The sequence below is a fragment of the Microcaecilia unicolor genome, chromosome 2 (genome assembly GCF_901765095.1).
Source record: "Microcaecilia unicolor chromosome 2, aMicUni1.1, whole genome shotgun sequence".
NCBI classification, from domain to species: Eukaryota; Metazoa; Chordata; class Amphibia; order Gymnophiona; family Siphonopidae; genus Microcaecilia; species Microcaecilia unicolor.
The window spans coordinates 126,250,738-126,262,050 of record NC_044032.1 but is presented as its reverse complement, the minus strand read 5'-3'; the positions used below and the strand labels follow the sequence as shown (position 1 = coordinate 126,262,050).

General features: G+C 45.5%; 1 protein-coding gene across 2 annotated transcripts in view; it reads right to left on the bottom strand.

Annotated features, from left to right (window-relative positions):
• Positions 1-1,949: 1,949 nt before the first annotated feature.
• ANKRA2 (ankyrin repeat family A member 2) overlaps positions 1,950-11,313 on the bottom strand; it is a 42,155-nt gene continuing 32,791 nt past the window's right edge. For both annotated transcript variants that reach the window (XM_030193292.1, XM_030193293.1), the window contains one exon: positions 1,950-2,894. In XM_030193292.1, the coding sequence (XP_030049152.1) occupies positions 2,839-2,894 (56 nt within the window). In that variant the 3' untranslated portion in view covers positions 1,950-2,838. The remainder of the gene's footprint in view (positions 2,895-11,313) is intronic.

The window sequence follows — 11,313 nt, the reverse complement described above, 5'->3', positions numbered from 1 at the left end:
TCCTTTTGTGTCTTGCCCCAGTGATATGCCCACAATTTATTTTTTAACTGTATACTACTTAGCTAAAGTTTATTACATAGATGTTATATCAAACAAAAATAAACCATAAAAGAAAGAGGAAAATGGAAGCGATATCAGTCAAAACAAGATTTATTCATATCCTGAATTTAAAAAGAACTACTTCAGTTCAAACTATAGTTTTCAGTTCAAATCTTTTTATTTACATATGCAATAAACAGAATAAGCCAACATCTTACTGCAATGCATCTGCAGTTTTCACCACACACAATTTTTGTATAAACTCCTAAGAAATAAAAAAATGTTGACAAGCAAACCTGAGAACATATCTAAACTGGGAGGACAGAATCACTGCAAGACCTCAACGTTACTACATATAGGTCTGATTTTCAAAGCACATAGACTTACAAAGAGGAGCATTTTTGATAATGACATCTAAGACAGACTTTGGACATTTTTCTCAAAATGCCCAGAATCCGAATAGCAAATATAGCCATTTTGGAAACAGCAAAACATTTTTTTTTCTAAAAATGGCCACTTGCTAGATTTCTTTTTTTGTGCTTTGTACGTTTATCTTTCTGGTCCATTTCCAAAATAAAAATAAAAAAGTCCAAGTGAAAAACGCACAATATCAAGCCATTGGGGAGGAGCCAGCATTCTTTATAGACTGGCCACACAGACATCCCAGCAGAGCAGTGGGGCACCATTAAGTGGCATTGAACTAGACTTCACCTAAAAGTTCCCAGATACACATCTCACTGTTGCTCCCTTATATTCTATAGTGAGCCCTCCAAGACCCACCAAAAACCAACTGTACACCACTACAACAGCCCTTATGGCTGCAGCTATCAACTACATGTGGGCACAGTAGGTTTTTGGTGTATTTTGCAGGGCTCACACTTTCCACCACAAGTGTAACAGAGTGGATTGTGGGCCTGGGTCCTCGTCTCCATAGTGCACTGTACCAACCACTAGGCTACTCCAGGAACCTGCTTGCTGCTCTAATAGGACTGGCTACAACAGCTGAGGCTGTCATAGAGACTGGAATGTACTGTTTCTTTTACATCTTTAGGGGGTGGGAGGGGCCAGTGACCACTAGGGGAATTGGGGGTCATTCCTTTATTTCTCCAGTGGTCATCTGGTCATTTAGGGCACTTTTTTGTGGCTTAGTCATTATTAAAAACATAAGAATTGCCATACGGGGACAGACTGAATGTCCATGAAGCCCAGTATTCTGATTGCAACAGTGGCCAATCCAGGTCACAAGTACCTGGTAAGATCCTTATGCTGCTTAAAAAAAACAGGTCTAGCTGAAAAGATCTTGGTTTGTCCTGGACATTTTCATTTTGTTCCATTATGGCTGAAAAACGTCCAGGTCATAGGAACACCCAAGTCCTACCTTTAACATGTCCCTGACATGCTCCCTTGAGATCTGGACGCACTGCAGACAAACTGAATAGAGAAACATCAGCAAAAGGGTTTCAAAAATTACCAATTTGGACACACATGCCACTTTTTAGATGTTTTTCTTTCAAAAATGAGCCCCAAAGTTACAGAGAGACTCATTTTCAAAGAACATAGATTTACAAATTTCAACTTTGTAAGTCTATGTTCTTTGAAATGAGCCGCATAATCATACTGCTTGTGGCTTCCTAATAATAGCTGCAACAAGGCTAATACAAATGCTCCTTTAAAGTCAAACATGATGCAATACTTGACAATTACACTGCTTAGAATCTTGACAAACTTCTAGATTAGAAAGTGTGGCAGCTGATCTATATGACACAGACATAAAAAGATGCTTCCCATATCAAGGGAAAGGGATTTGGCATACTGCCTCTCTGTGGTTACAATCAAACAGGTTTACATATTATACACAGGTACTTATTTTGTACCTGGAGCAATGGAGGGTTAAAGCGACTTGCCTAGAGTCACAAGAAGCTGCAGTGGGAACTGAACTTGGTTGCCCTGGTTCTCAGGCCACTGCACTAACCAGTGGCTACTCCTCCAAGTATTTATGTCTTTACAATGTCTCATGTGTATTGTAAGGACCTGGCTCTGGGGGACACTGCAGGTACACTGTAAGATAGCCTGCAGAACTGGGCAGTATAACAAACGCCCCAATCCCTTTGGAAAGCCTCAGTGCCTTGGAAATTCAGTGCTTGAAGCAGACGCCACATCTCCTCCACACTGCTTAATAACTTACTCTCTTCTAGCAATAATATGCACAATACTGGCCTCTAGGGAAGCCTCTCACACATACCGTATTAACTTCTATTTGAAGACCCATAATAAAACATATTTACAAAAGTAAACGGGAAGACACAGAGGATATATTTTCAAAGCCATTTCTGTGGGGTGAAACAGTGCTTTAACTCATGGAAATAGGCTTTTATAGAAACTTCCCATCCTAGGTATGGGTAAAAATACACATGTAGTGCCATCGCACATGCATTTCCATCTGCTCTAGGCATTCCTGTGGATGGGATGTTTGGAACTATGTACATACTTTTGAATTTTCAAATGTATGCACTTATTGAAAAAAATATCTGCTCAAATTAGTAGGCATACATGTGTCTCTATCTCCGTTTCCTGGGCTAATTTTCAAAGTGAAAGCCCACATACACTTTTTACCAGTGCAGGAAGTTATAAAATCCCCCCAACAAGAGGAGCCAAAGAGTGAGAACACAATGAATGAAAATGCACTGGGACAGTAAGCGCTGCAGTGAAGTGACAGTGCTGTATTGCTGCTTCTGATGGCTAAACCAATCAGTCTGACCCAGCAGATGTGAAACTTTCTTCTTTCTGAAGACCAGCTGGCTATTCCTTGATACTATGTAGGAGCTTCAGCAGGTGAGTTTCAATAACCTGCTGAACTAAAGGAGAAAAGAGATTTGGTTAAAATTCAGTCTTTGCAAAAAATGTGTCCCACTACTGTAAACAATTCTCAAGTTTTCACTCGAGAATTGATTGATTTCATCTGTCATCATGTAACACATTCCTCTCAGAAGTTTAAAAATACCTTGAAATACCAAACATTTCAGCTTTGACACTTGGCTCCGCTCAGATGTGCAGTTTTATTGAACTCACCACTGCTTACATGTTTGAATAGAGCTATTTATGCATGCAAAGAATGCCACTCTTTTCCAAATGTTTTCTTCTTCTGTGTGCTACCAAATCCATATGTACTTTCAGTGGTATTATACATATTTTATAAAAAGAATCCACATTCCAGTATGAACACAGACCTAAATGTCCACCTGCTGAACTAGGCACCCTATACAAAGGTATCTGCTGTATTACAAATCTACTGCTGCTAATTTTTGTTGGACTTGAGACTTAAAACCTTACCTTGAATTTGGCGTGTGCTCTACTAACTCCAGTGGCTTTCACCTGTTTTATAGGCCACACAAACAAGTACAATGTTGAAAACTGGCAAGTCAGAGTAGTTTCCAAGCCTAAAGTTCCAGCTCACAAGTGAAATTTCTAGTGCACAGCACACAATTTAAGCATTCTGCATGAGTTTATGTATGACAAAAAGCTGCATCTGGATAGGAACTTGGAGGTCCTAAGTACTTCTGTGTTCTGCTGTGGGAAGCAAATCCTGCTACAACTTTATCTATATAAATAAAACCCACCTCAAACATTCTGAATCTCACTCCGTGGCAGTAAAGCACTAAAGCACTGAACTCCTGCACTCTTGGTAGGACTCTTGGTAGGCTAGGGTATCAGGAACACTCACCCTCACTCATAGGTCCGCCCTCAGCCACGCCCCATCTCTCTATATAAAACGCACCACCAACGTTCTGAAGCCTCACTTTTCCAACGTTCTAAATGTGAGGCGCCAGAGATCAATTTTTCATCCATGACTGTCTGCCCCGCCCACACGTCAAACGTGATGACCTCATGGGCGGAGCAATGACACTCACAGACCGTGCAGCACGTCTGATTGGCTGAGTTGGGCGAAGCCAAGGATGACTGATTGGCTGAGTTGGGTGAAGCCAAGGATGACGTCGCCAGCACAGCTGCTCCACAAAAAAACAAGGAAAGGGGGAGGAGTAGGGAAACACGCGTAGCGTGTTTCCCTACTCCTCCCCCTGCCTAGGAATTCATGCAACTCAGCACCCCCCCTTCCGATACAAACACTAAACAAAACTCCCCCCCCCAATGCATCTGCACCTTTTTTTGCCCGCCCCATGCCCCCCCCCCCCCCCCCGCGACACTCCGGCCGAGTCCTGCACTTAGTTTTTTTTTTTTAACACTCACAACGCGCGAACGATGCAGCCGGCAGCGATTGAAAGAGGCTGTCTGGGCAGGCGTCTGCGTCGGAGCTTCCCTCACCCTCTGCGAGTCCCGCGAAACAGGAAGTTGTAACAACGAAGGCGGGACTTGCAGAGGGTGAGGGAAGCTCCGACGCAGACGCCAGCCCAGACAGCCTCTTTCAATCGCTGCCGGCTGCATCGTTCGCACGTTCTGAGTCTTAAAAAAAAAAAACCTAAGTGCAGGACTCGCCCGGAGTGTCGCGGGGAGGGGGGGAGGATTGGGGAGAGAAAGAGGGAAACCAACAGAGGGAAGGATTGGGGAGAGAGGGAAACCAACAGCGGGAAGGATTGGGGAGAGAGAGAAAGAGGGAAACCAACAGAGGGAAAGATTGGGGAGAGAGGGAAAGAGGGAAACCAACAGAGGGAAGCATTGGGGAGAGAGGGAAGGATTGGGGAGAGAGGGAAAGAGGGAAACCAACAGAGGGAAGGATTGGGGAGAGAGAGGGAAACCAACAGAGGGAAGGATTGGGGAGAGAGGGGAAAAACAGATGGAAGGATGGGGAGAGAGAGGGAAAACAGATGGAAGGATGGGGAGAGAGGGGAAAAACAGATGGAAGGATGGGGAGAGAGGGGAAAACACAGATGGAAGGATGGGGAGAGAGAGGGAAAACACAGATGGAAGGATTGGGGAGAGAGGGAAAAACATGGAAGGATGGGGAGAGAGGGAAAAACATGGAAGGATGGGGAGAGAGAGGGAAAACGGAAGGATGGGGAGAGAAAGAGGGAAGACGCTGGATGGAAGAATGCAGAAAGAAATAGGGGAGACACTGGAAGGATGGAGAGAGAAAGCAGAGCTGCTGGAAGGAAAAGGGGAATAGAGAAAGACTGGAGAATAAGAGGAAGGGGCATGGGGAGAACAAGGGTGAGGAAAAGATGAAAAGCCACAGGTAGATGAAGGAAATTAAAGAATGGATAGTAAAAATGAATTAAATCTGGGCAGAGAGAGAGCCTGAAAAATATTGAAGAAAGCAAAGAAAAACGAGACAAAAATGACAAATGGCACAGAAGACTTAAGCGAAAACAAAGGAAAGCAGAATCACAGACTGGGACCAATATGCAAAGAAAAACAGTCACCAGACAACAAAGGTAGAAAAAAATCATTTTATTTTCATTTTAGTGTTTGTAATATGTCCAATTTGAGAATTTACATTGGCTGTCTTATTTTGCACTGGGTATACTGGAGCTGTAAGAGCTTACAGAGATTATTTATCATGAAAAAAAAAACACGTTATTTTTTTCTCCTATAGTACTATAATATCTCTCTATATAAAACGCACCTCCAACATTCTAATGAAGCCTCTGTTAGCCAACATTCTAAGTGAAGGGGGTGAGATCGCATTGTGTCTGCCCCGCCCACGCGTCAAACGTGATGACGTCGAGGGCGGAGCAATAACACTCAACCAATCGCATCGCTCAGCAGCGAAGCGTCAGGGAAGGAGGCGGTGCTCTCGACGTCTAGCCTTCCCTTCGCTGTGTTCCGCCTTCTTCTGACGTCAAGGATGACGTCAAAAGAAGGCGGAACACAGCGAAGGGAAACCTAGACGTCGGGAGCACGCCTCCTTCCCTGACGCTTCGCTGCCGGAACCGCCACGGAGGTAAATTTAAAAAGAAAAAAAAAAAAAAAAAAACCATGTTGGGGGAAGAGAAGAGGGTGGCCACTAAAGTACAACAATGGCAGCGGGAGGGCAGGGAAGAAACGACAGCATGGATGCGAAGGGGGGGGGGGGAGAAGAGGGCGGGCCAGGCTGGGACATGGGAGAGAGAGTAGCATGGATGCGAGGGTGGGTCATGGAAGGGAGAGAGGGGACTTGCTCGAAAAGGATGAATGCAGGCGGCAGGGGACAGAGGAGCATGGATGGCCATGGATTGGGAGGGGAGGGCTCAGGGAGAGAGGGGAATTGCTGGAAAGGGATGAATGGAGGAGGCAGGGGACAGAGGAGCATGGATGGGCATGGATTGGGAGGGCAGGGCTCAGGGAGAGAGGGCAATTGCTGGAAAGGGATAAATGCAGGGGACAGATGGGCATGGATGGATATGGATTGCAGGGCAGGCCTCAAGGAGAGAGGGGAATTGCTGGATAGGGATGAATGGAGGGGCCAGGTGACAAAGGAGCATGGATTGGAAGGGCAGGAGTCAGGAAGAGGGGAATTGCTGGATAGGGATGAATGGAGGGCACAGATGGGCATGGATGCATATGGATTGCAGGGCAGGCCTCAGGCAGAGAGGGGAATTGCTGGATAGGGATGAATGGAGGGGCCAGGTGACAGAGGAGCATGGATTGGAAGGGCAGGACTCAGGAAGAGGGGAATTGCTGGATAGGGATGAATGGAGGGCACAGATGGGCATGGATGCATATGGATTGCAGGGCAGGCCTCAGGCAGAGAGGGGAATTGCTGGATAGGGATGAATGGAGGGGCCAGGGGACAGAGGAGCATGGATTGGAAGGGCAGGACTCAGGAAGAGGGGAATTGCTGGATAGGGATGAATGGAGGGCACAGATGGGCATGGATGCATATGGATTGCAGGGCAGGCCTCAGGCAGAGAGGGGAATTGCTGGATAGGGATGAATGGAGGGGCCAGGTGACAGAGGAGCATGGATTGGAAGGGCAGGACTCAGGGAGAGGGGAATTGCTGGATAGGGATGAATGGAGGGGACAGATGGGCATGGATGGATATGGATTGCAGGGCAGGCCTCAGGGACAGATGGGAATTGCTGGATAGGGATGAATGGAGGGCACAGATGGGCATGGATGCATATGGATTGCAGGGCAGGCCTCAGGCAGAGAGGGGAATTGCTGGATAGGGATGAATGGAGGGGCCAGGTGACAGAGGAGCATGGATTGGAAGGGCAGGACTCAGGAAGAGGGGAATTGCTGGATAGGGATGAATGGAGGGCACAGATGGGCATGGATGCATATGGATTGCAGGGCAGGCCTCAGGCAGAGAGGGGAATTGCTGGATAGGGATGAATGGAGGGGCCAGGTGACAGAGGAGCATGGATTGGAAGGGCAGGACTCAGGGAGAGGGGAATTGCTGGATAGGGATGAATGGAGGGGACAGATGGGCATGGATGGATATGGATTGCAGGGCAGGCCTCAGGGACAGATGGGAATTGCTGGATAGGGATGAATGGAGGGGGCAGGTGACAGAGGAACATGGATGGGCATGGATTGGGAGGGCAGGGCTCAGGGAGAGAGGGGAATTGCTGGAAAAGGATGAATGGAGGGGGCAGGGCACAGATGGGCATGGATTGGGAGGGCAGGGCTCACACTCTCTCTCTCATATACAATGTCTTTCTGACTCTCACTCTCACACACTCTATCTCACACTGTATCACATTCACTCTCTATGTGCCACACACTCACTCACACACTCGCTTGGTCTCATACACTCACTCTCACAGAGAATCTGTGTCTCACACACACTCTCTCTCTCTCGCCCACACACACACACTCTCTCTCACACTGTCTCACATACACACTTGCACACACTCTCATTCTCACACACACACTCTGTCACAAACACACTTACACCCACACTCACTCTCTCTCTCACACACTCACACTTTCACTCTGACTCTCAAACAGTCACTCTCACATACACTCTCCCAAACATACACACTCCGAGGAAAACCTTGCTAGCGCCCGTTTCATTTGTGTCAGAAACGGGCCTTTTTTACTAGTACCATTATAAAAACATCATTTCTCACCTGTAACAGCTGTTTTCTGCAGACAGCAAAACTGATCAACAAACAAGTGGGCTGCATTATCTAATGGCACCAGGACATACAGTAGCACTATAGAAAATGATAGGACAGAACAGCTCTTCCAGAGTTCAGTTCTACATGTACAGGTCTGAGCATGTACGATCCCTTCTGCATATAGCAGTCTCCTCGGTCAGTTTTCCAAAGAATGCAACTCTCAAGGATATTGGAGGAATTGTGTACTTGATAGATCTTGCTGTTGATGGAAAACTACACATAAGAAACACTGCTTTTTTCCATCAACAAGCAGGACTGAGTCAGACACACAAATGAGAAACTCCCAAATCAGGAGCACTTGGTGTTACAGGCAAATTCATCAATGACCATGAATACAATGTGAGAGAATAACTAAAGTAATAAGACACTGGCTGGACAGCACAACACAACCAAATGCACTGTCCCCGATTAAAGACTGGTCCAAGCAATATTGAGTGAAAGTATTTATTTATTGTACATTTCTACCCCACATTTTCCCACGCACGCAGGCACAATGTGGCTAACATAGGAACACTAACTAAATTATATATATATAAAAAAAGTGACAATACAATAAGAGAAACTGGTAAGAGACAAGGGATAGGCAAGGAAGGGGCAAGGCGGCTGCAGGGGTAAGTGGGACTATTGATCAGTAAGGGTGTGGGGGGAGTAGACCAGTCCAAATAGGTGGGTTTTCAGCAGCCTCTTGAACAGTTGATGGTCATTTTGCGTTTTTAAGTATTTTGGCAGAACATTCCAGTTCTTGGCACTGGAGTATTGGAAGGACGAGGTAAAGATCTTTTTGCATTTTACACCTCTGCAACTGGGGAAGTGCAGGCAGAGATACGACCTTGAGGTGGCAACTGCATTTCTAGGTGGTAGGTCTATAAGGCGAAGCATATATTCCGGAGCTTGCCCGTATATGATTTTATGGGTGAGGGAGCAGATTTTGAAAGAGATACGTTCCCTCACAGGCAACCAGTGGAGGAGGAAACGCAGAGGTTGAGCATGCTCAAAACGTGGTTTTCCCAGGATCAGTCTCACTGCTGTGTTTTGTGCAGTCTGGAATCTATTCAAAAGATATCCAAGGCAACCTGCATAAATCCCGCTGCAGTAATCCAGGTGAGAGAGCACCAGCCAATGAACAAGGGTGTGAAACAGATTTATAGTTAGGCAATATCGGACATGCCGGAGCCTCCACATTGCGTTGAACATTTTCTTAGTGACAGCCCGAACCTGAGCTTCCAGAGTTAGGTGCTTATCCAAGGTCACCCCAAGAAGCTTTAGACTAGTAGATAGAGGAATACTAAGGTCTTTTACAGTGAGGGAAGCGGTAGGGACTGAATAATAGGGAGAGTGAAGAACAAGGCACTGAGTTTTGTCCTTGTTTAACTTGAACCGGAACACCCTCGCCCAGTGATCCATTGTAGATAAGCTGGCAGCAATCAGGTCTGAGATTTCAGCTACTGTGTCACTGAAAGGGATGGAGATGGTGACATCGTCAGCATAAATGTAAGGATTTAGGCCAAGGTTGCTGAGGGCGGTAGCAAGTGGAATCAGCATGATGTTGAACAGTGTAGTTGATAGGGGTGAGCCCTGAGGCACCCCACAGGAGGCTCTCCAGGGAGCAGAGATGGTAGACTGCACTTTAACCTGGTAGGACCTGGAAGACAGGAAGCCCTTGATCCAATGCAAAACAAAGCCACTCACACCAAATGAGTCAAGAATCATGTATCTGCCTTGCATATAGCTTCAGTGCAGCAGAGTTCCAATAATACAGTATCAGCAGTGGTTCAGATTTGATAAGATACAACTTTAATAGCTAGAGGAACACCATTCTGTTCACAACAGAAATGAATACAGGATACTAGCCGATTGGCTAAGGTCACACTAGAATGTCAATTCTGTTAGGGTTGAAGGAGACAGACTATCTGATATATTCATTTTGTTGTAGATAGTAAGCAAAAGCCCTTTCACAGTCCACAGTGTGAACAGACTTCTCATATGGGTGCTTGTGCAGTTTAGGGTCAAATATAGGAAGCAATATTTCCTTTACACATGGAAAGGAGAACACACGTGTTAGGAATTTAGGATGAGTATACTGAACTACTTTTTGTGTTACGATGAAAGTGAGTGTACTGTTCATAAGTGACCATGCTGGGCTTTCTAGGTGAAGTGACTGTGAATGGACAGAATACCCTCCAGGTGAAATTCTCGAGAGATGTGGATTCCCTGGACTAAATAGTGAGTTCATGAAAGACACAAGTACAATCCTGAGGTCCTATGGCACAGGAGGCTTCTGCACTGGTGATCTGAAGCCCCTTTATGAATCTGGAAATGAATAGACCCTGAAGCAAGGAAGGCAATATAGGTTGAGTGACCTGAGATGTACTCAGAGGATGTTTGCAGTCTGAGTTGACAGAGATACTAAAGGTATTGTAGTATTGTGTTTGGAACCAAACAGTCATGACTGTTAATAAAAACACCAGATGGTAAATGTCACCATTTAAATATGTACGTATGTCTGGTGGAAGGTATTCTTGCTATCCCTAAGATATCTGAAATAGTCATTAGTAGACCTAGGGCAGAAAACTAAGCTCTGATCTATTTTCACACCATTAGGACTAGGAATTCCAGATCTGGATGTAGAAGGGGGTCTTCATTCTGCTTTATCAAAGTTGGGAAGAAGTGAAGTCTGAACGGAAGAAGAACAGAGTCTTTTGAGAAGAGGGAACAAGTTCTGACAAGGCCAGTATGATGATAACCAAGAAGTGAGGCAAAAACGAGGATTCCCAAAGTTTAAGGGTCTTTAATGTAGTCACAAATTTAACACATTTGAGACCCAACACAGCCAGAGCTGTCTTAGTTTGTAGAATACAAGTGTCTTATTTCAACACAGGCACAGCGATATTTAGCATTGGACCCCTGAGGCAAGCTCACACGCCGGAACACGGCTATGTCGGGTCTCAAATGTGTTGAGTTCCTTAAAACTACGGAAATCCTAATTTTTGCCTCACTTCTTGGTTGTTGCCTACACATTCATGAGGTTTTAGACTTTTCTCCTCCTTTTGTATTTTCCAAGACCAGTATGATGCCATGAGAATCATTGTGCTGGGCTATTTTTGCTATTAGAGAGATGGAAGAATAAATGTGAAGGGGGAGTATCAAGTTCAATTTATAGCCAGTGCATCCCTCCCCTGCCAATCCAGCAATGGGTACACTGAACAAGTTTTC